We start from the raw sequence: 24720 nt of genomic DNA on the forward strand, positions 1-24720 counted from the left end.
TAACTTTTAACAGATGCTTATGAGGTAAAAGTCCACAGTGCAGCCTGCTGAGCAACACCTGAATCGTTCATGCCTTGGGTACAGTCAGCTGTGTGCTGACGGTCTCACTGACTGGGCACTAGAGATGTTTGAACAGGGTTGCTGATGCTGCTGGTTTTTTCCGTCCACTGTTTGGGCCACTCTGAAGTGTCCTGAGTAAAGCTCCTGGTCACTAGAAGTGCGAGCAGGCAGGAAAGGCCCAGAGTAGACTTGGGGGCTGTTTCCCGTCTAATGTGAACGTGAACACTTCTTGGTGCCTTTACCTTTCGTGTTCTTGTCAACAGGAAGGTATAAAAGCAGTGCAGGAGTGTGCAATCACATCGGTATTCTCTGCTGACATGTGCTTTGTAAGGGAGGTTTCCTTACTACAGAGGAACCTCAGGGTTTGATTATGCCAGTAGATCTAAACGCGGAGTGTGTTTATAACCTTCTGGACCACAGAATGTTACTTTTGCAGAAGGGATTCTCTTGCAGGCTAAATCAGGGCCTAGTTGAATGATTTTGCTCAGAAATATCACTGATCTTGTTGGGAGTATTTTGCATGATTAGTGAACTGAAGTTGCCTGCCTCATCGAAACATCAGTTTATGTGGAAGTCAGTTCATAATTGTTGACTTTTATATAACTTTAGACTGGATGTTTTCTGAATAATTGTATTCTGGAAGTATTGAATCAGTGAAGGAATGTACAAAACAGAACCCTGTTACCCATTGCCCAGGCTTCTTTCACTGTTGCTCTTCTATCCTGTTTGGGTAATGCAGATGTGACCCAATACAGAAATGCTTTTGCTGTGATGCTGAGAACACAGTATTTAAAAACAAAGCAAAACCAACCAACCTTGGCTTTTGAGAGGACAAGAAGCCAACACTTGCTTCTTGCTGCTTCCCATGCCCTTTTATACACTACTGTATAATTCCTTAACCAAATAAAAAAAAAACTAGCAATAAAATGTAACCATTCTGGTATTTTGTTTGTACATATACTGTATCATAGCCATATGCCAGAGTTCGCAAAATATTTTTGGAAGTTTGATTTGTATGGACTTTAACTTACCTTAAAAATTGAAGGGATTGTTGTATCGCCACGTGAATCTGAGTGTTTTGTTTTGTTGCAGTCTGCTTTACTTTTAGAAGGTTCTTCAACAGCAATAGTGAAACTGTCAGCCGGAGCCAGCGTGTGCTGTGCCATCTGCCTGTGGCCAAGGTCAGTGTGGTCACTGTGGTCATTAATGGGCACTGGGGCACAGCTGGCCAGGGGTGCTGCTGAACTTGCATGTTGACTGTAGTCGATCGCTAATTGCTGTAGTCACTGCTGTTACAGGATGCACTTGTGCTCATCAATTTAACGAAAGCCGCTCAGCCCGGAGTGCAATGGTCGCCTTTGTTTGGCTTAGGGCAGCAGTGTGCTGGGGGGGGGGGGGGGGGGGGCACCTGTCCCCAGCTGGCTGCTTCTGTCCCCATGAGTTTAATGCTATGCTGCTGCTCTCCATGCTTCCCCAGCCCTGCTGCGGGGGCTTGGCCGGCCTCCCCGTGCTTTATTCACGCTGCAGATGTTGGAGGGCATAAAGGCCATTGGCCTAAGTAAATGCTTGCCCAGATACGTGCTGTGGCTCATGCCAACAGGCCGTGGCTTTCCAGAGGGCGGCTGGAAGGCAGCCTGAGGGCGCTGGTTGCCCGCTGGTTGCCCGCTGGTTGCCCGCTGGTTGCCCGCTGGTTGCCCGCTGGTTGCCCGCTGGTTGCCCGCTGGTTGCCCGCTGGTTGCCCGCTGGTTGCCCGCTGGTTGCCCGCTGGTTGCCCGCTGGTTGCCCGCTGGTTGCCCGCTGGTTGCCCGCTGGTTCGGGGGCGGGCCCTCGAGAAACAGGCCATGGCTGAAAGGAAAGGGAGCGTGGGGACAGCGCTGTACCGTTTTCAGTTCCGGAGCTCCGCAGGCAGCTGTGCGGGGCGCGCATCGTGCTTCCCTGCCCCGCCGGGTCTGAGCCGCGGAACCCCGCGCTTTTGATCATGTAACGCGACTTTTTTAATTTCTCTAAATAAAAGTTCCTTTCCCAGTCTGCGCCTCCGGCCGCTTCCTTACGGGGGCGGAACGGCGGGGCGGGGCGGCGCGGCGGGCGGAGCGCTGAGCCGGACGGACCGCGGCGGGCGGAGCGCTGAGCCGGACGGACCGCGGCGGGGCGGGCGCCATGGCGGGGCCGCTGCTGCAGGCCTGGGGGCGGGGGGCGGCCCTGCGGAGCCGCGCCGCTCTCCGTCCGCTGGGGCTGCTGGCCCCGCCGTGTCGGGAGCTGGCGGGGCCGGGGGAGGCGGCGCTGGAGGAGAACCCCTTCTACGGGAAGTACCGGCACAAGATCCAGGAGCTGCGGAGGTGCGGGGTCCCGGGCCTTGGGCGGGGCGGCGGGGCCCTGGGGGGAGGGAGGGGTCCAGCAGGGCCTGGGATGTGGGGGGAGCTGCCTTTTGGGCAGAGGGGGTGCCGGGGAGCTGGGCTTTTTTGGGGTGGCGCGAGGTCATTTGTAGCTTCCCACGCTCACGAGAAAATTAATCCATTTGGGCCAGATGCTGCCTTGAAATTCACGTGTAGTTGGCACCAAGGCATCTCCCAACATGATCAGCTTGAGGGAGTTTTACTGACTGGGCTGAGAACGTGAATCGGTATCACAGCAAACATTTTAAAAGGCTAAGTGGCGTTCATCACCCAGTATTCTTAATAGTTCCTTTCCCGATTCAGATCCAGTCCAGATGTGTTTGAATCCCGTATGGAAAAAAGACATGAAGTGAAAAAGCAGCCCGTGGGATATTCCAGTCAAGGAGAATTTGTCAGATGCATGGAGGAAAAGGCAAGGCCAGTTTTCTTTGTAATTCACATATATTAAAGCTCTAATGGCATTGGTATAGGATCAGCATAATGCTACAATCACAGTGTTCCTGTCAGTAAGGAGCCTCAGAATTTTACACTCTGGTGGCTAGAAGTATTGTTCTGTATTCCAGTGTAGTATTTTGCTTTTTTTTAGAGTGTGAATTCTGTGCTTGATGCCTTAAGTGTTTAATTAGTTCCAGATTAGTTTGGCTAGATGGAGTGACGTGATCTCACATCTGTCACTTTTTAGTGAGAGCAAGAGAAATGTTCAATAATACTGGATCCAAAGTGTTTAATGATTTGCTTTTAACTAATCCTTTTTGGCCTTGAAATTTGTAAGTCATATGAAGTTACTCATCTTCTTATTTACTTCTCCGAATCAATCATTTATTTTATTAGAAATGCACTGCAGTGATCTTCAAGTATCTTAAACTTGAGCTCCTGCTCAGGATATTTTCGTCAGCAGGCATTTTATGCGTGGCAGGGAAGCCAAATAAATTGTATTAAAGCATCAGCTATTAAAAACTAAAGAAGAATGTTTTCTTCCAGGCAGATGGCTTGGGCACAAAGGCATCAAAGGGAGGATTCACAAAGGATAAGGTAAGGGAAACAAACCTAAGTGTTAGGAAAGGACGTACTGTCAAATCAAGGACGTAGATTAATTTGTATTGCTACCATCAGTGCTTCAGCCAAGAGCTTCTTGTCATAAAGCTGACGTTCCTTATGCTGCACCTGAGCATAAGATTTTAATTTACTGTTGGGATTGTATTCAGTTTTAAAGCTCCGGGCATTCTGGGTTTTTATTATCCTGTCCTTTCTCTCTAACACCCTGGAAGTTCCTACTAGTGAGGGGATCTGTACTGAATATTCGCAGTAATAAATGGAAAGGGTTAAGCCGCCTTTACATCACACAAATATATTTCCAAAGATCAACCATCAGAGGGACAAGAAAATGGTGTTATTCTCTTTCACGTTCTTGGCAAAGTTCCGGTGTAAATCTGCCAACGAAGCATGTGTCTGAGATGGCTGAAGGCAAAAGGCTGCAGCACGTCTTGCAGCTTCAGTAGAGATCTGCACAACTGGAGCAAAATGCGTTCTGTGTCCTGAAAGAATCTTCTATTCTGCATTAATATGTGAATCCAGTCCTCACTGTGTTACTGTATGGGATTTACTAGTTTCTTTAGCAATTAAGAGGACTAAGTCACCCTGTAAATTGAATTAAGTTCCTCTAGCTTGATTTTGTTGTCTGTAATTACATCTATTCATTCTGGTTTTTCATTTGAATCAGAGAACTGTCATCGTGCCAAATTCCTTACGCTTTCTCTTGCAGACACTTGATTCAATTCTTAATGTTGAGATGGTGAAAGAAAAATCAGCGGAGGAGATAAAACAGGTGATGGATTTAAATGGAATAAAGTTTGCTCTACATCTGTGCTTAATAGGATTCTATATGTAAGAATAGAAACTTTACTTTGACTGAAAAATAAAACACAGCTATGGATGTATATTTATAAAAAGCACATTCACATGCATATCAATAGTAGGAGGTAAAGTTCTTTCCATATAGGTAAGTCCACCTAGGATGTACTCACTTGATAATTAATACATCTGGACTTGATCATTCAAAAACTGTCTCTACTGTAATTCTTATCGTTGCCACTTAGTGTGTAGCAGTTGAATTGGCATTAGCAAGCTCCTGTCAGGTTTGGAGCCAGGTGAAGGGAAATCCTAGCAGTAGCTCATATAGATTAAGCTGCATCTGTCTTGCAGGAGTAAAACCAAAGCTTTTGCTACCTTGTACCTTTGTTTGCATTATCTGTTGTTCAGGAGCCTGTATACTCGTACTGAAGTTGGTTAGGGTAAGAAGATTGTGGGTGGGTCTGTTTGAAGAACGGTGTGAATTGAGTTATTCTTTCTGAAGTTGGCTGGGCTTTGCACTGTATTCCCTTTTTTCCAGTTATAAGTCACATCTCTTGCACATTTCTGAGTGCTTGAATTGGATCTGCTGGGGGGTTTTTTTCCTTCTCAGACTGTATGCCAAGAAACTTTGTTGGCATGATCAGTTAAGGGGAGCAGCACATATGAAGGAGCTTTCTGGCATGACTTAGAGAGCAGAAACCTAGCTGCTTTCCTGATAGCGTGAGAACGTTATAGAAGCAGTCACATGCTCTGCCGGGGATGGTGTGTGACCAGTTATAGCAAGGAGTGGATCTGATGAGTCGTGAGTTTCCTTCGAGTTCCTCTATCTTGGTTTCATTGATGAAACATTTTACTGACCATCCTTGTTAGTTGTGTGGGACTGGGGAAGAGCCACTGAAAAAGTCCTGAACTATGGGCTTTTACCTGTGCTCGTCCATTTATTAAGGACTTTGAGCTTTTGCCATCCTGCTGTGGTGAAGGAAAAGACTGAAAACACAGAGGAGCGTTGTGCGAAATCATGTCTTCTGTTGAAAATATTTTGTATGTTCTTTATTAAGAAAACCCCCCAAATTAAAACCTTCTAGGAAACATTAGCGTGATTGTTGGGAAAACTGTAAGAAGCATTTCTGATGGCTGGTGAATCCTGAGCCATCTCTGAGCCCACTGCTCTTTTGTATCTAGCTGAAATCTGTCATTTGGTACAAGTACTCTGGAACCTTAGGAGAAGTGTGTCGCATTAGCAGGAAACTCAGACTTGATTGAAATATGACTTCTCAAAGTGCCTACAAAGGTTAGTTTACAAATGGAATTAATCTTAAAGCATTTAATATCACTGCTAGGTGCTTGATTTTAACAGTATCTCACCTCCTTTGTTTCCTACAGATTTGGAATCAGTATTTTTCTGCAAAAGATACAGTTTATGCTGTCATTCCTGTAAGTAGTTCACCTGTAGTTACCTGCTTGAAAGGCCACTGTGCAAAGTTTTCCTTTCTAACTGTGATTCTGTTGCTTTTAAAAGCAGTCATGGAAGGAAAATGAGGTTCCAAGAACAAACTTTCTTTCCGGACTGAGTGATTTCATTGCCCCAAATAAGGGCTTTTGTTTCCAAAAATGTGTATGCTTTTTTTTTCTCACTTACGTCAGTCTCAGTAAAGCTAGTACTTTTTTCTGCACACCTGGCTTGAATTCCCAGGCATTTTTTATTATTAGTATCCAATACTGTTCACAGGGCCCTGGTATCTCTAAGATAGCATTTGTATTTTCACACCATTTTTTCTCAGAGTTGCTTGTTTCTTTCCCCTCTTCCCTGCAGCAAGGACAGCTGACTCAAGTTTAATATGGCAGTACTAGAGCACTTGCCTAATAACTTGCACGTGGCTAATCACTTGTGACTTACTTTCGTAGTAAAATTATTGGCAGCACTGCCTTCCATTGAGCTTGCATGGTGCTTCCTGTGATAAGATCATATTTCTTATTCCTGATAACTTTACCAGATATAAATTGTTGTTAATCTGCGTTAGGCTGCAGGAATTTTTTTCACTTTGGGGATTTCTTTTTATTCTTTGCTTCAGAGTTTCTCGGCAATCGTGATCTCTTAAATCTGTCTTTTCACAGCTGGGCACGAACTGTGTGTTCCTTGAGTTCTTGAAACCTCATTTAGATCTGGGGTCTGATTTGCAATTGTATTTGGCCCTTGGAGCTGCAACTGAAGTCAGCGGGAGGCTGTATTCTAAATGTATGAAGTGCTGTATGCTCTGAAACTGGCAATGTGGGATTTGAAGTCAGGCAGCTTTGTGTTTCAGTTTTCCCAACATGTGGATGTTGTGAAAATAGTTGGAACTGCACATTTACTGTAGCAGAGGGCCAAAGCCAGGGACTCCAGTTAACATGGTATAGGTCTTCCGTTAGTGGGGCTGGCACTGTTCTTCGGTGCACTGGTCTGGGGAGCTTTGGAAGTTTTTAGGGCTTTAATGCAAACCAGATGCCAGGCACATTAGGAAGTACTTCAGGGTGTCACTGGGGGGAAAAAAAAACCTCTGTCTTTTGCCAGAAGCTTTTTGTTGGTTGGAAGAAAGTCCTCACATAATCCTCAAGTGCTCAAAAGCACACATGGAGGAATTCCGTGTTGATGAATGGCATATGTTTTCTTTCCTGAACACCTTAAAGCAGGTATTAATGTATGGTGCTGGGAAGAGAAGAGCAGGCAAAAGATCTGGGGGAATGCAGAGAACATGTGAATGAGATTTGCCAGGTTTCATCAGGGTTGACCAAATAACATTTGTGGTTTTCATATAAAACAAAGCAGTATGTTGTCTGAGAAAATATCTATTCTGTATTTTAATTCTGTATTTTAATACTGAAGAACAGATCGCTGTGATGTAAAATCCACAATTTGAGGCCAGGGATGTGTTGTCTCGCTCAACTGTTGATACCACATGGTGCAGTGGAGCTGCTACTGAAAGAGGACATAATGAAAGCCTGAGGTGTGGGCCCCCCACCTCCAAGGAATAAAGCTTTGGATCCAAGGAGTTTGCTGCTGCATCCTAGAGACAGCATTGTTAAAATGGGATACGATGACATTTAGGTAACTAAAACCTAAATACAGGTTTCCACACACTCATTGTTAGCTGTTCCCACAGCGAGACCTTCTGTAGGTGGAAGTTGTACCCTGTAAAGGTTAATGAGATGATTCTGAATAACTGTGCCTCCATGTTTGTGTTACAAAAATTGGATTTCTCTTTTTCCTTCCCTAAAGGCAGAGAAGTTTGATTTAATATGGAAAAGAGCCCAGAAATGTCCATCGGTACGTATGGCAGAGACTCATGCTGTGCGGATGTATAGCTGTAATGCATTTCTCCTCTCTAAAGCCAAATTTGTAAGCTTTTGACCCTCCTGTGTTCAGACTTACTGTATCAGCTTGATTAGTAAAATCCAGGTGTTCAAATGCTTGTCTTAGCATCAGATAAAAGCAATGGCTATTCACCTGTGTTAGTTTGATCTAGTGATCAGATATCTAGGTGCATGAGATGTAGGTTTCAGAAAATGAGAGCACAGAATCAGAATCTCGCAGGGAATGAATTTAGCTACCCCGTCCGTTTTGCATTAATTTGTGTCTTGTGGTTAAGTCTCTTCCATGCTGTGTTGCAAAGAGCCAAACCTTTTAGGCCAGCTTCATTAATGTTCCCGCATATCTTTCCTTATTGCATAAAGCATCCTTGCTTCAGCCTGGAGATACTGTTGTTAGCTATAGCCGTGTGTCACTGTGGCATTACGTTGCATGTACGTGGAGAAAGTGAGTTCTCTTGTCTTAACGGTTGGTGTGAGTTGCTCCTCTTTTTACGTCTCTTTACTGGCAGTGAAGATAGGCAGGAGTATTTGAAAGGGAAAAAGACAAGAAACCAGTATGCTGGGGTTCTGTCCACAGAAAGAACTGAACCTTGTCATCTATTAGCCTGCTCTTCCTCATCACAAGTGTGCATAGCCACTCTTTCTTCACCACGCTGGTGATCTGTGATAGGTAAACGTTGGTAAGCCAGTAGGTATTTGCGTAGAAGCCATACTGGGCAGGCACTGTGCTGTGTCCATAATGCAACTCTGTCTGTAAGGGAGTGTGAGTTGTCCAGAAAGACTATATGGCATGCACAGAATTCAGCAGTGTAAGTTCCGTTGCAGAACATTGTAATTCAACAGCTGTGACAGGAAGGAAGGGGGGAATTGGGTGTAGTCAAACCCTTTATTATAGATATAGAGTAAATACTCTGTGGGTTGTGTCTTAGGTGTATGCCAGCACACAAAGCATAAAATACTGAGAGTAAGTAATACGGTTATTTCAGGAATGAACCCAAATCTTGCAGATCCACTCACACCTTCTCACATGGGTCGGTGGATATCCTGTCAGCTTCAATTAGAAGATTCCTGTGTGAATGTGCATTTTATTGCTTCTAAGAAGTTGAACTACAAAAGAGCAAAATGGTTAACAAGCAAAAGGATATCTTTCTGCAATTGCGTACTCTGTGCTGCTGGATTAATACTGTTTTCTGTTGAAAATAATGTGTTGTTAAAGTAATTTGTGCACTGAAGCATGGGCTTTGTGCAAATTTCACTGTGCTGATACAGAAATGAAATGTTTCATTCCTTTATGAAAACAAAGTAGCTAGACTTTGCTGTGTTGAGAGGAGCGCTTTTGTAGAACTGAATGGGAGACTTCACTGGGTTGATGGATTGGTCCCGTATATTTCACTTGCCAAGGGCAAGGTCAAATGTATCTGGCTTCCTGAGCTGCTTGGAGCTTGGAAAGTTGTCTATAACTTTAAGTGCCTTTCTGTAAAGTGTATTGACATTTAGTCTGGTATCCTGCATGTTTTTCTGCTCCCATGTTGTCCTTTCTCTTGGTGTAGGAAAATGAGTAAGTCCCTAGCCTGTGGAGCTGAATAGACTGTAAATCTCTAGAGAAAAAATGCTTGCTGACGGTTCCGGAATAGTTGGTGAAATTACAGAATTAAATACTCTGAATCCTCCTTATCTTATATTTGACTATTTCTGCTGTTAATTTTCTAGGACTGAACAAAAAGAAAATGAAAACAAAACCAAAATTAAAAATATTCAGAGTCCGAATGTTCTGTACTGTCCTTTCCTTTGTCTGTGTCGTGTAATACTGATAAAAATATGTGCCAACATGCTTGCTAATGAAATAGTACTGATAAGGTAACGCTGGTTTACTGTCTGCTTTGAAGTCTGGGTCCTGCCAGTGTCCTATCACTCCTGGTGGGGCAAAGAAACCCTGTTTGCTGTTGTGGTTCTCTCGCTAAAACATTCATGCTGGAGGCCAGCATGACATGGGCATCATTTTGCTCTATGAAAGGAAGAATTGTGATTTTTTTTTTAACCATTTGTCTGCAGTTTCTATATGCTTTGCCAAGAAAAGAAGGCTATGAGTTCTTTGTGGGGCAGTGGTCAGGAACAGAATTGCACTTCACTTCCCTTATAAACATTCAGGTGAGTGGTGGAAATAAAAAGCCAAAAATGGCTTAGGATCCAGAAATATATAATATCAGCATATTGCAATATATAATATTTGCTAACTAGTTTAATAAACAGGTTGTCTAGCTTAAAAAGAAAAGAATTGTCAGGGAAAAACTGCCATTGATTTTGAGTAAATTAGTAAGTTAATTTTGAGTCAGTTAGTAAATTACAGGTAAATTGGTAAATTTATGGCTATTGCGTGTGTCTCTAAACAAGAATGAGGCAGAGGTCAAGTAGTCTAAAAATAGAAGCAAGAGCCATTTTTTTTAGACCTGTTTGTGCAAGCTACTTATAGTATCAGTAGATGCTGTAAGATGAAATGTTTTTTCTGGAAATTGTGGGTTCTTTTAAATGCAAAATGGTCTTTAGTCAAGAAAAAAACCCCAGCCCTAACTCGGCAAATCCCTTGTTTTCTGTAAATACTGGGAATAATGAACTTTTAATTGAAACTGAGCCTTAAGTCCTGAAAAATGACTGCTTCCATAGCAGTTAATACTCAAAGTTTTGTAATCAAGCCTCCAAATCTGCAATCGAGCTGAAGTTCTTTATGGGATACAAACAGATTTCTTTGTCTCCTTAGACGCAAGGTGAAACTGCTCCTAGCCAGTTGGTCTTGTACCATTATCCTGAGCTGCAGAAGGAAAAAGGGATAGTACTGATGACAGCAGAAATGGACTCCAAGTTCTTGGTAAGAGAAATCTGCTCATTGGCTTCCTTCATTTTATGCTGCAACTCCTCCTAAGGTTTGAATTAAAACCAAATTCAGGTGAAGTCTTTAAAAGACCCTTTCCCAAAGAATGGTCTTACTAGATTTCTTTAACCTAATCTACTTAATACTAGGAAAAGCTAGAAGGAAATCATCAGTCTTTTGTCTATCTGGTGATTTCAGCTCATGCATTCTTTTTTTTCCTGTTTATTTATTTTTTCTTACTTTGGATATTAGAGTTTATTGTAAAAAAAAAAAAAAGAAAGAAATGCTTCTGCTTTTCTTATTAATGGAAGCAAATGTAAATAAAAGCTCTTGCTACCTGCCAACGAGTTAAAACAGTGTTTTGAAGCTTAATGCTACTTACCAAATCAGGGGACCTTTAGAGCTTTGTGTCAGGTTTCAGCAGTAGATATTGTACTGGTGGAACAAGATAGCTAAAGCTTCCCACCTCTAACTGACCTACTTAAACCATTTCTGAAACAGTGTGCAGAGGCCCTGTTGTGTCTCAGAGTAAACAATCAATTTTTGCAAATAGGTCAACTGTAAGAAAAGAAAGATGAGACTTCGGTGCATCTCCAGTGCCTTAGAGTGGGCAGGGATCGTGAAAGACATATTTGACCTCTGAGGTGTATGCTTAGCAGAAGAGTAGTTTAAAGGCACAGTAAGGAGGTCAGGAACAAGAGGGAGGTGGTTTGTTAAGAGATCTGCTAAACTAAGGTGACTTGAAATTGAGTCATGAGATGAGTAGGACCGCAGCCTTTCAGCTGCTGAAGAGGCTTTTTCAGCGGTATACTCAAATACAGCAAACCCCGATGGTAACACGTTCTCTGTTTTAACTCACAGGTGGTCCGTGAAGCACAGTGCTTGGCGAATCAGGTGCAGCTTTTCTATGCAACGGATCGTTCCGAGACCTACGAATTAGTGGAGACCTTCAATCACAGATCTAGTGAATTTAAATATATGTCAGTTATAGCAGAGCTTGAGCAAAGTGGACTTGGAAAAGAACTGAGACCTGGTCAGGTTTCTGACAAGTCGTAGAGCCTGACCTGTGGGGGGAGCGAGCCAGCAGCAGGCAGGGGGTTTCCAAGGTGGGGTGGTCCTGTCTCTTTTGGTTTATGAATTTGGTCTGGGTCCAGAAAGGATCTGGAGACATCCTGGGAGCGTGTGGTAGTCAAGCCTGTGTGGCACTGAGGCAAGATGAGGACTTGGGCCACTTGAAGGACAATAACTAGTTGCCAGAGTGGAGCCCTGTACTTCAGTGTAACTTCTTCAGAATGAGCCGTTTTCCTGTCCTGTTAGTGCTGCATGCCGTATTTTTGAAATCTGAAATATTAAGTGACAGAACCAGAGCTAGTAAATACACTTTAAGTGCCCTCTGCCATTATAATTGCATGGTCCAGTGCTTTTGAATCTGTGTGGAATTTATACAGGCTTGTCCATCAAGAAAAAAAGATTGAAGGTCTAAAACAGACACCTCTTTGTTACTTTGAATGTGAGGTTCCTTATACAGATGTATACTGTGGCCTGTGTTTTTCTCAGGATTAAAAAAAATAGAGTGTAGACTAGATTTGTTATAGGAATTTTGTGCTTCTTAGTTGACATCAATTTTATCCTGTTGCTGTGTTTCTGTCTTAGAGATGTTTTTCTTGAGGACGATATTATGAACATGTTTTTTTTTTTTTTGTATATTTTTACTAGTGTAGAGGAATTACTGCCTGCTTCATAGAATTAATTTTTCTCAAACTGGCATCTGGTCTGCTAACTCTACAAATGATGTTGGAGGGGGCATAAAATAGCTCATGTTCCCATTTCAAGAAAGGCACTACCTGTAATAAAAGCAAGGTGGACTGGCATAGTAACAGAGAGAGCCACCAACCAGCTTCTCAATTGCTAAGTGATGACTTGTGAAGAAAATGTAGTGGTATAAATATGTATAGCTGCTCTAACACAGCAATGTTGGTAAGATTCTGGCTTTACAGACTCCAGCAGCTTTGGTTTTTTAAACCTGTCTTCAACAAAAGAATCCCAAAGCATTCATGCTTCGAGCTTCTCTTGTTTTCATTCCCAGCAGAGGCAGCCAGCGCGTCTGTGGACAAGGGCATACTGCAGCGGTACAGTGTGCAGCCTGTGCGTGGATTCCCAGCATACCACCATTGCACAGGTAGACAAGGAAACAGGGGGGACAGCCAGGAGCTTCCCAGGAGCAATGCTGCAATATTTCCCACATCCACATCAAAACCTTGGCACTAATTCACCCTTGGTATGAATTATCCATTATATCCATGCCACACTGTGTCTTCCCGTCAGCCTGCTGAAGCTAGCAAGCATCCGCTCCTTTGCCAAAGACATGGAGGCAAGAAGGGTAGGCAGCTTGTCTCTCTGTTAGAGGAAGACCGATTTTTCGGCAGTGCTGGTATCAGATTTTCTGTGCTACCCTTAACCATGACCTGATACGGAGGTTTGGTTAGTTTTAAAGGGCTCTGACGCAATCTGTTCACTAGTGTGATTGGAGGGCCCTGGTGCCGTAATACTTGCTGTCGCTCCATACTTCCTCAGCCCATCCTTTGGACAAGAACATTGTTCAGGTCATCACTAAAGGTGGACAGTAAGGTTTTATTGTTGGGGTCTGTTTTAGCAGCGACTCGTACGCGTTGGGTGTGAGCTCCTGTCCATTCAGGAAATGACAAGATGTTCTTGAAAGAGGCACATGTTCTCTTGGGGCCTTGCTGCAGGGAGATGGTCGTGCTCCCTAGTAATGTCATCTTTTTGTTTCTGATTGTATCGGGTCTGTGAGTGTGTGCATACCAGGGGAATAATCAGAGGAGGTGTGGACAGGGCCGTGATAATCTGAACAGCAAATCACCTTTATTAAAGAGCCTTTCTACTTCTATTTTGTAGCATTTGTGCTCCATTTATCATTTTCCCTTAGCTGATACAAGGGCAGTTTTGATTCATTATTCACTTCCTGGTTTGAAGAAGTCAAAGTTGCTATATTGATTTTTAATATAGCTGTAATATAACATCCCTGGGTGAGTAATGAGCAACAGGAGTGAAATTCAAGGCTTCCAAGTCTACACCTGAGCCTCTTTCTGAGCATAAAAGACTGAAGTCTGCAGAGTAAGGCTGTAGCAATCACTACCTCTAATTCTGAGTGGGTTTTTTTTCAACCCATCGTGATTAATCCCAAGCTAAGAACTCCAGGGTTTTAAGACAGACAGAAGTAGCAGAGACAAAAGGAAACATTTCTTGGCGTTGCATGATTGGAATGTTTCTTAAATAAGACCTAAACTGAGAAGGCAAAGTTGATCAAACTGCCTGCAGACATTTTGTAAGAGAACTGCATTTCTGGCCCTGGCAGAGGTGGAATGGACTGATGGAGGGAGCAGAGGCTTTTTTCTGCAGGTGTATTCATGTACCTTGAAGTGCACGCCGTAACACGTTTCCTCCTTGAGTCAGGGTGAGAGCGCTTGGCACAGAAACGACTGACTTGCTGTCAGTGATCTGGTGCTGTATTGCATCTCCCTGAGGAGCAGAGGCGCAAAGAGCTGGCTGGATTTGTATTGCAATGGCAGGGACGTAGCTGAGGGTTTACAAAATGGGAAGCTGCATGTGCTCCTGGGAGGTATTCCCAGATCTGCTGCTGGGGACAGGGTTTGCTGCAGCCCCGGACAATGTTCCTGCTGCGTTGACTCCGTGAAGCCAGTCTGATGGACTGTGCCGCTAAAACACTGTTGTGAGTGGGGAAGCTTCAGACAGGTATTTCCTACTGTGTTCCTGTATGATCTGTATACAAATTGCCATCTGTATTCCTACAGATTATAACATCATGTAGGAATACAGATTGTAAAAGCAGATGGGCCGATATTCTGTGATGCTGTATCATCACACCAGAGGATCTTGGTCATGGAAAACAGTTGTTTCAATATTCAGTGGCTGCAAGTTTGACACTCTGTGAATGAACTCCCTAATTTGTAAATGGAAAAGTGGAAACATCCAGTACTTCTGGCAAAACATAGGCTAATGCATGTGCTTGTGTTACAGTTAGGACTTGAACAGCACGCTCGGATCTGTGCTGGCTGCTGCTGTGGTGGTGGTGCGGCTGAAACTGGGATGAAGACCCATCATAAAAAGGTCCAAGAGAAACTCTAGGCTTCATCCTCCATCCCACTGAGTGCTTGCTGTAAGGGGGAGTAACTCAGCTGAAGAACTGGCCCGATAAAGCATCCTTACTGCAGAAACAGGCCAGTGGTGGTTCATGGCTGCGTGGTTGCCCCAGTGCCTGGGACGCACTTGCGCATCAGCCATGGTGCTGGCTGCCCGGCATAGCCTTGGCACGGGTGGGCGCCTGCAAGCCGCAGCACGGACACGGACACCCGGCTCCATCTGTGGCTTTGTGCAAACTGGCAGCTGTGCCAGTTTGAAGTCATTAAAAACTCGCGTGGGTTTTGTGAGATGTGATGAGCTTAGGATCTGTGCTGAGCCTAAGGGCTGGTGGAAATGCTGCTAACCTTCACGTCGGGAGAAGGTAACAGACTTGCGTGCTGTACAGCCGCTAGAGGGAAGGTTTGCCTCCTCGTTCTGAGCTGCCAGTGCGCACACAGCTTGCGTGAGCCTGTCTGCTCCGCGCGGTGAGCTCGGGGTGAGCTTTGGGCTAAAAACCATGGTAGATGCCCAGGCTGCTCCTAGATGGTCAGCATCGTGGTGGGCTGCACTGAGACCAGCGGCTGCCCTAGTCTGGTGGTCTAGATCCTAGATGAGCTGCCTGGGGGGGGGGGGGGGGGCGGGGCGTGTGTGTGCAAACATCCTTTTCCAGGTTGCTTTGCTGATTTCCAGCTGTTTGTGGGCCAGGGTCTTCCTGAGCTGGATGCATCTGTCCTTAGCCAGTCCTAAAGTGGGCATGTTCATGGAGCGGCCCAGGTTTCCCTGTGGCCCCATGTAGGCTTCAGTTCCTGCAGCATCCTGTGGCAAGGACTTCACGGCTGAACCAGGTGCTGTAGAAACAACCTCCTTTCCTCAGGGCTGTCTGTTGGTCTGTCTCAGGCTGGAGGAGGGCCCAGGGCCAGGAATGTGGGAGCAAGCAGTTCCTGCTAGGAGTAGTGGAGCGAGTTTTGCAACTAAAGCCTCTTCATTATCAGCATCTCGAACCCCTTGGCTTGCGCACCCACCCCTGTCGCCCCAGGGAGATGTACCCCCGTGTCAGCTGGAAACCTAGAGCCCATCCTGCTCCCTGGGGAGACACCCTGGATTGTGAAAGGCGGCCGTCACAGCAGTCAAGGAAGTGCAGATTGAAAGATGATGTTCTCGCCCTCACTTAAAATGCTGAGTCCAGTGCTTTTTCGTCTGTGCCCCATCTTTTTTTTTTCCCCTGTGCCTTAGAAACTGGCAAGACTCCAGTGTCCTCTGATTTGCAGCTGAGGAAGTTCTCACTCCCTATCTCCTGAGCTTGCACAGGGCTCAGTGGGGCAGAGAGGGGGAACAGGCTGTTCCCGATGCTGCATAGCCAAGGCAGATTTTTCTGGGCATGTCCTTTGCCTCTCTGGGAATAACCAGAGCAAACCCACGGCGCTTTTTGCTGTGTCTTGTCTGCACAGGCATGCAGAGCCTTCAAACCCTGCCTGGGAACAAGCATCTTCCTGGCTGATGGGGTGCTGTGATGGTCGGGTGCATGGTGTGTGGGGCATCGCGTGGCCAGGGAGAGCCTGGCCTGGTGCTGCAGCTGGTGGGGGCTTGCAGGGGGCTTACAGCACCCACCCCCCACCAGTGCAGCTGTGTCCTGCCAAGCCTGAAGCTGCATCACCACCTTGGGCCTCTTTCCATGACCGCCTGTGAGGTCTGATGGAGCAGTCCAGCACTCCAGGCTTGCTTCCTTCCCTGCTTCCTTCCCCCTGATAAATTCAGTCATGCACCTGCCTTCAGGAGTGGGGCCAACCCCCCCTTTTCCTTCCTCCGGGCCAGACAAATGCCGTCTTCACAATAACACATCCCCCCTGCCCCAGTCCTGCCCCTCAGACTTTTTCCTCTCTTCCAAGTGACTCTTGCCCTCCCTCCCTGCAGCTGGGACCCTGGGTGGCTCGGGGACTGCGGGCTCTCTGCTCTGCGAGGTTTCCAAAACCCCATGCAAGGGAGTAACTCCCTGATGAGGAGGTGCCGCTCAGCCCCATGGACTTGTAGGGCTGCAGCTGATGCAACTTCAGCCCCCTGCTATCTTCCAGGCCCCTCTCCTTTGGCTCCAGACTGCTGTGGGTGGGAGGACCCCATCTCACCTCCAAGTATTTTGGCTCTGTCTTGCCTGGATGTAAATCCTGGCCGTGAGTTCCTTTCAGGGTCTTTGCTATACAGCCAAGCCCCCTCAGTTTTGGATTTGTGCCCGTTTTCTGCTGAGGTTTCTGTTGAAAGTTTCCTCCTGGCTTGGCATCAGCTGTCAGGAGTTACATCTGCTCTGCAGACCTCCGCCTCCCGCTCGTGAGGTCCGAGGACATTTTGTGGTTTCCTGCATTCCTTGAGGAGAAGCTCAGACACTGGTGCTTGCTGGGTCCCTGGGGTGGAGGACAGTAGCATTACTCGGCCCGTGTTGGGACCTGGCGCGGCTGCGATGTGCCAGCAGGGAGCATCCGGCATTGGGGACACTCCCCCAGGTGCCAACAAAAGATTTGCAGAGCCGCTGTTGCTGCCTGAACCTACTGGAGCCAGACAAGGGGCTGGTTTGCCAGTGACCGGGAAGAGTCTTCTGGGCTGCTTGAGCTGGATCTTGATTTTAGGGGTGTTGCTTCAACCTGAGGCTGGCTACGATGACTGCGAGAGGTTTGCTCAGGAGCGGGGCAAGGCTGGGGGGGTAAAGGCTCTGCCTCCATAAAGCAGTCCGCAGGTCTGGGGGTGGGTGTACACGCAGAGACGAGCTTTCAGGGTTACGGCTGTTGTACTGAATCACCTGAGGGTCACGGTGGGAAGCAGCCGCACGGGTGAGTGTGACAGCTCGTGCTTCCCTCCTGCCTCCGGAGCCGAGTGTGCAGGGTGCTTCACCTCCGCGTTTTATCTTCTCTGCAGAAACGTGCCGCAGGTGTGAGACAGCCACCTCACGCTGCAGGGGGTGCCCAGCAGGGGTGAATCCCGCAGGTCCTCACGTGTCCTTGTCCCATTTCCTGGCCCGTGACCTGCCCTTCAGCCGTGTCCCAAACAGTGACAGGTAGGAAAGCAAGGAGCTGCTGGGGTGTGCAAGCCTCGGTTCCCTCTGGCTCTGGCTGAAAGCCATCTGCCTGCTGCTATGGGCCTTCCCATGTCTCCTTTGCTCCTACTAAGATGCTGCTGCAGGTGGCAAATAGTTTGTGTTGCACCTGCAGCACAAAACCAGTGCTGTGCTGGGCCTTGCACCAGCTCAGAGAGAGAGGAATGGAGAGCAGATGCCTTGTAGGGCCTGGGCTGAGCTCCCTCATGGCTGCTCTGGGAGGCTGTTGGACAATCAAGGGTGTTTGTCATCACCATGCTCATAACTTTATTTTTAAAGTCTGTGTCTGAACATTGTGCCTCAAGGGCAAACCCTGGCATCACCTATAACTGAGAAACCCCGTTACAGGAGAAGTCCAGATCTGCAGGGATGTGTCCAACTGGATGCACAGCCTGCATGGTGTCAGAAGGTAAATCTGTGGTGGCAATAGCAGGGGAAGCCGGGCAGGGTTCAGGGAAGCAAACCCCCTCATCCTAAACCCTCCTGCTTCGTACAAATGCACCCAGCAGCCGGATCTTCCCGTTGTCTCAGGCTGCTGGGTTTGTGGTTTCCTTTCTCACACTCCTGCTCCTTACCGCTGCCTCGCCCTGCTCCCCAGCTCGCCCCATCACCTACAAATGCTTGGCTGAACCTGAGTTTAACGCACTTTTAAGCAAAGCCTAGAAACGTTTCCCTCGCTACAGCTGTCCCAGTTCCAAACAATTTGCAGATGTTTGCAGCAATGCTAGCATCTCATCTCGCCGCAGCTGAGCCGCGCTGCTCCCCTGGGAAACACCGTCACGCCAGGAAGGGGATGAGGAGTGCTAGGGCCATGCTCCTGCCTCCCACCCCGCTGCAACACCCGTCAGCATCACACGTGGGGTGCACCACCAGTTTTACATCCCCACCCAGGATGAGCCCCAACCGGAGTCCCAGCCCCCACCAAGCTGCCCCATGCCGGCTGGCTGCTCCTCTCGGCGCAGAGCAGAGCGTGCTGGCACAGGCTTGCTTTCCCCGAGTGGTATTTAAATACCGCAACACAGCTCAGAACTCACCCCACCTCAGAGACCGACAGAAAGTAAGTCTGCTCTGTGCAGCTGAAGTTTTTCCCTTTTTTTTTTTTTTTCCTTCCCCTCTCTGACTTTTCTGTTCTGGACAGCGTCCAGCTTGGCCTGGCACTGAAACCTCCGGCTGATTTTTGTGTGCGTGCAGAGGGGGGAAGGATGGAGGGAGCGGGACTGCAGAAGATGAGGGGGACACACACACACTGCAGGATTTCATCTCCTTTCCCTCAGCAAGCTGCTGTCCCGTGAAAGCCCGGAGCCAGCCAGCAGCACGGGGCCGTGCGCCAAAAAGGACCTCAGCATCTAGGAATGGAGCGTGGGTGTGGGTGCTCGCCGTGAGCGTGTGCCCGCCGTGGGGGCTGCCAGCCAGGCTTCCCGGCGGGTTTTCCAGGGACGTCTGGAGCTGACGGCGGGGTAAGGATGTGACATCACGGCCGGAGAAAAACCCTCGGCCCTGGGTTTCTCCACCAAAAGCCCGGCGAGTGCCGGAGCGCAGCAGCTCTCCCTGCCGCTGCGAGCTCCGAACCGCCCACAGTCCCAACGGGGAGGCGTCGTTATTAGTTTTTAAAGTTGGGGTTTTTTTTCCTTTTTCCTCAGTAGGAGCAGAAATCGCAGTGAAGGGATTTGGGGCTGGAAGCCGGGCGTGCCAGGGGATGAGGTGAGTCCTGGAGGTGGAAAACCCCTGAGGATGCTCCTGGGGTGCTTTTAAGCACGGGTTGGGCGAGACCTGGTTGGGGTTAGCCTGGGAAAGAGCAATCCTCTGCCCAGCCAGGGACAGATGCCTGCAGAAGGCTCTTCCCCTTTCTCTAGCGTGTCTCGGCTCAGCTGCCAGCGTGTAAATCCCAGGGGAGCCTGTTTGGGGGATGCGGGAGGGTCGGGGAGCCAGCGGCGGCAGGGCAGGCAGTAGTGGAGCTGGCCGGCAGCGCGCAGGGGAAGGGGGACCCGCAGGGAAGGCAGCACGCGGTGTGGGCAGGGACCCGTTCCCCAGTGGGACAGTCCTGGCAGTGGTTCTGCTGGTGTCAGAGGGAGGGCAGAAAGTTGTGGGCAGGGGAAACTGGCTGAAAGCGAGCGGTGGAGATGGGTTTTCAGCAGCTGGCTTATCTCCTCCCCTCTTCTTCCCTGAGCTCACAGGCCTGGAGCTCCTGGTGTTTGGGATTATGGCTCTGATGGTGGAGTAATCACTCTTGGGACTGAACCACAGCAGTCGGGTGCCACGGAGGCCATCGGACACCTCTTTGCAGGACTCCCAGCAAGTCACTGGTGGCAGCAGCAAGATTTCAGCCCCCAGGAATGAGGTACCCCTAAAAAGCCCCCCCAGCCCCATGGTATCATCCCCCCAAAATGAACTGGACATGCTGTCTCTAGCCTGGAGAGATGAGGCTTTGCTTTTCTGCTTAGGGGCATCTTGGGTGACTCAGGAAAAAACGTTTTGGTACCTTTGGGCCAGGCTGTGGTCCCCAGGGAGCTGCTGTTTTGCTGGTGGTGTGGCAGGGAGGCAGGACAAGGAGTGGGAGAGTGGGGGGCCAGCCAAAGTGTGCGTGGTCCCACTCCTGGAAGCTATGCTGGGTCTGTTTTGCATGAGCTGGGAATTTTCGAGTGCCACATGAGCCAGGGGAAGCACTGGCATGGCTTCTTGCTAGCAGCTACCCCCAGCTGTGGCGGGGAGCCTGAGTCCTGCTGCTGCTCCAGAGATGGGTGCTGAGGGGCTGCATCAGAGGATGCTTGCACCTCTCGTGGGTTTCTGCTGCAATGGGGAGGTTTGCACGAGGAGGATTTGGTGGTAGAGAGATGATGCTGAGAGCCCAGGGCTTCTCTGCAGCTCTCCCAGCCTGCGTGCTGGGCCTTGATCCCCCTCCCGGCATCTTGTCTTGGCTCGTTTCCTGGAATTTTCCATCGTTTGGGTTATATTTGGGATCAGCAGCCAATAACCCCATTTCTCACGGACAGCCCAGCTGGGGCTTGGCTCCAGCAGGAGTCACAGACGGAGCAGGGCCAGTGCCCCGAGACTGTGCTCCCAAGCATCCTCCTTCTGCAGCCCCCCTTCCTTAGACAATTAAAACCAGGCGTGGCTATAACAAAGGCTGGAAAACAGGGGATACATTCCCTTCCCTGGGAGCACCGTGCACCCACAGCCCCTGCCTGGATTGGGGCTGGGGTGGCTGCAGTTCAAGGATTGCTTGGGGAAAGCTGCTTTGGTCTTCGGGGTGCAAGTCCACCAAGAGGAAGCCCTGCTTGCAGAGATGCTCTAGGACAGGCTGAAGACCAAACTTTGCAACAGGATTCCTCTGGGGCTAGAAGGAAAGCTCAGAGACAGGGCTGTCAAATCAGCAGCCAGACAGCGGTGCTTCCTAAGAGCAGTGAAAAGCCAGCCAAGCCCCAGGGCCAGGTGGTTTCTGGTCAGGCTGTCCCTCTGGAGACTGGCTGACTGTGTTGGTGCTCTGGCAGAGGGTGACCGAGCTGATGCCTGTCCTGCTCCTCTACCGGGGACGGGGCAAGAGGGGACTTTTTTGCTGCCTGTGGTGAGCAGAAGGGAATCCCCTAAAGCAGGGAAGCAGAAGTAGAGATCTAGGTGGCTGAAGGCAAGATCCCCCCGGGGAAGCCCGATGGGGATGCGCAGAACTGGTAGTTATTTAAACTACACTTTGCTCTGAGTGGCTGGAGCTGCATGGACCTGTGCTTTCCCTCCATGGCCTCTTCCCAAAGCGGTGGGAGCTAAAGCAGCCGCTTGCGGTTTCCAGTCAGAGGCTTGTGCAAGTATGTAACCGTCTGGGGCTGGATCCAGAGAGCATGCGCTCAGCACCGGAGCCACAGGAGGTGCAGGTGTCAGAGCCTTTCTCTCTTCTTACCCTCCATAATCATCAATGCTTCCCAGGGGCGCTTGCAAAGCACTTTTCCCCCTGAAGCTTTTGCTTTTGCAGCCCTTAATACAGAGGCAGCCTGGGGAGGGAAAGCAGCTCTGAAACTGGGGAAACTGAGGCAGAAGACTGGCAGTGTGTCTGACTGATCCTTTCTGCTGAGTTTCTGACTAAAGCTTACTTGGGGTCAAACCCACACCTTGCGTCATGCCTGCAGGACCCGGGGGAGGAAGCCCCCCTCCTGCTGCTCTGCCTGCTTTCCCCTTTTGTTTGCCAGTTTCTAAACAGACCTTTCAGAGTTGTTTTTAATTTACAACAAAGCCTTTGCCTTGCTGTGTTCCTCTGTGGTTTTCAAATGATAAAAAAAGAAAAAAAAAAAAAGCTTAAGTAAAAGACCAAAACAACCCTCAAATCTGAAATTAGCGGCTTAGCTTGACCCTGAACTTATACCCCCTCTCATCCAGTTCATTTCCTTTCATCTCTGGGTCTGCCAGCAATCTAGGAAATCAGTTTTTCACGTGTTTCTGCCTGCTACATCCCGGGCAGCAGCTCTGCCTTGGCCTTGCGGTGCTTAACCCTGTGCTCGTTTGGTTCTTGCTAAACTCAACTAAGTTTTGTTTCTGTTGCTTCTGGTAAAAACAGGGGCAGGACTGAAGCCAGCAGCCTTCACAGCTGTGGACGAGGTTTTGTGGCCGCTCAGCTGGGTTTGTAGCCAGCCCTCTGCAAAGCTAGGCTATTTTGGGAGCATGGATGGGGGTGAGCACCGAGCATCCATGGCGTGGACATCCCATGGGAAGCAGTTGCCTCTTTCCACCCAGCAGCTTTGCTCATGCTCCTCTGACTGTCCTCGGTGAGGACACAGGGTAACAGTGCAGAAACTCGCCAGCTCCGTGGCTGCCTGCTTCACTCTCTGCCCGCTCCTAGGAGCAGGGTGAGGTTTGATTTGGGGGTTTGCAGATGCTTCAGAAAGGGATGTGAGAGCCCCCAGGGTGCTGGCACCACCCCGTGATGGGAACTGCGGTGCAGTGAAGGGGGGCTGCAGCCTTTGCCGAGGCTCCTCTTGGGAAAGCTTTGATTTTGCACGTGGGAACCTAAGGCAGAGACCTGCAGGCTGCCGCCGCGGCGCCGATCCAGGCCCTGCTGGCACGGGCTGGCAGCGGGATGTGTACGGTCATGTCATAGAAAGCTGCTGTTTAAGCTCATTGAATGGCAGCTCGCCCTTTGGATTTCCCAAAACAGGCAGTGCGAGTGGCGATTTGGACTTGGACGGGTCTTCTGTCCCACCCTAAGCCCCAGCGGACCACAGCCTGATTTCCAGGAATGCGACAGCCCTGAACATCAGGCTCAGCTGAACTCTGTGCTGCAGCTAAACCTTGGAAAATCTCCCATTTTCCATCTCTTTACATGGATCTGTCCCAAATACTTGGCTGGTGATGGAAGAGCACTGGCCGAGTCAGATGCATAAAGGTGGACACTGGGAAAATCTCATCTTGTGTTTGCTGCTGATGCCCTTTTCCACCAGTTAGACTCAGGATGTGTCCAGGTCCGTTCCTAAAGGGCTTTGCTTTTCTTCCCATAAAGTGGGGGCAGGTGCTGGGTCCCTGCCCTAGGGGAAACTGGGGCATCCGTGACTTTGCAGAGCCTGTTTGCTCCAAGCTGATATGTCCCATCTCAGCACCCCAGCTGCAAGAGCCGTGGCTGGTATTTCAAGCCCTGGTCCTGGCCTCCGTGCAGCTCCCTCCCTCCACTGCTCACATCCTTCCCTGCACTTCGATCTCTCTTGACAGAAAAAGCTTTGGACTGAAGTAGGCAACAGATCTGTTCTTTGTCTGGTGCCTATCTCTGCTTCTTCAGGTAGGAAATCCCAGGATGTGTTTTTTGGCTTTGCATTAAATTTAATTTCTGGAGAACACTTTTCTCCAGTTTAGATTGACAAGGCCTTTTAATGACTTGGTAATTTGGTAGTTATGCTGATGAGGATCCTGAAAGCAAAACTGCTCATTGCCCCGGCGTGCACTGCTGCCTGGGGAGCAGAGATGCCATGCTGGAATCCTGTGGGCTCAGGGGACAACTCTGCTCTGAGCACTTGGGCAGCAATGGGTTTTGCTTCCCCACTCCCAGGAATGGTAGGAAGACACCTGGCAGATACTTAGCAGGTCTGTTGCTCTTTTTTTTTTTTTTTTTGGTTGTTTTTTGTTTTGGTTTTTGGGGTTTTTTTGAACTGGTGTTTTATTTGAATGGTACTGAAGCATGAAGCACATTCCCACCTGCCTAATGGGTGAGAGCAGCTTGCAGGGTAACAGAGATCCAGTTGTGGATGATGCAGAGATGCAGTTGTGGGATGAGTTACCGGGACACCCCCACCCCCACCCAGTATTAATGGAAAACTGACTTCACTGCCGATGGCCCCTGCAAGTGACACATCTGATGGGATATCATCTGCCGGGGTGGCTTCTCATCACCCCGGAAACAACCCCGTCTCTTCATGGAGAGCCTGCAAACAGCAATAGCTCCTGGAGCAGAGCGAATGGAGCCGAGGCCAACAGAAGTGGTGACACGGAAAAATGTCTGCTGGCACGAGTTGCCTTGCTGAAGTCCCAGGGAAACCTCCTAGGTTAGATCCCAAGCCCTGTCTGTACTGATGTTAACCCGGAGGGACTGTGCAGCCTGGTGGGGATGGTCCAGTATAGACATAGGGATAACCAAGTTGTTCATCCTCCATCTTCCCAGAAAAGAGACCGAGGACCCAGGCTTGGCATGGTGCCATCTGATGCCCGTCCAGCCCTGCGGGGTGGCAGTCACAGGGCTTTATTTGGGTGCTAGGAAAAGGGGCTGCTGGGGCCGGGGAAGAGTGAGCTGCAGGACAGATTGGTGGGTGCTGCTTCATCCCCATCCTGGGAAGCTGCAAAACATCAGATGGGGAAATCCTGACTTCTCATTAGGAGCACAATTGTTTATTTTTGCTTATTTTAATGGCCTTCATGTTTCAGCTAGAGCCCTTTGCCACCGGCTGGTGTGACAGGAGAGAGGGGGAAAAATCCACATATGAAGGTATGGACAACAG

General features: G+C 48.7%; 2 protein-coding genes across 10 annotated transcripts in view; both read left to right on the forward strand.

Moving 5' to 3' along the window:
- The first annotated feature begins 2174 nt into the window (after positions 1–2174).
- Positions 2175–12103, forward strand: ATPAF1 (ATP synthase mitochondrial F1 complex assembly factor 1). Its single transcript, XM_056355374.1, has 9 exons — positions 2175–2396; positions 2757–2865; positions 3435–3485; positions 4216–4278; positions 5688–5738; positions 7561–7608; positions 9705–9800; positions 10408–10515; positions 11380–12103. The coding sequence occupies exons 1-9, from the start codon at positions 2218–2220 to the stop codon at positions 11572–11574; spliced, it is 900 nt and encodes a 299-aa protein (XP_056211349.1). The 5' UTR covers positions 2175–2217; the 3' UTR covers positions 11575–12103.
- A 6118-nt stretch (positions 12104–18221) lies between these two features.
- Positions 18222–24720, forward strand: part of LOC130156702 (MOB kinase activator 3C) — a 58217-nt gene continuing 51718 nt past the window's right edge. For 6 of the 9 annotated variants that reach the window (XR_008824569.1, XR_008824568.1, XR_008824567.1 and 3 more), the window contains exons 1-3: positions 18822–19215; positions 19402–19459; positions 19933–20096. The gene's annotated coding sequence lies outside the window, so the exon portion shown is untranslated. The other 3 variants (XM_056355367.1, XM_056355368.1, XM_056355370.1) reach the window with 3 other exon arrangements.

This window comes from Falco biarmicus, chromosome 11 (genome assembly GCF_023638135.1).
Source record: "Falco biarmicus isolate bFalBia1 chromosome 11, bFalBia1.pri, whole genome shotgun sequence".
NCBI lineage: Eukaryota > Metazoa > Chordata > Aves > Falconiformes > Falconidae > Falco > Falco biarmicus.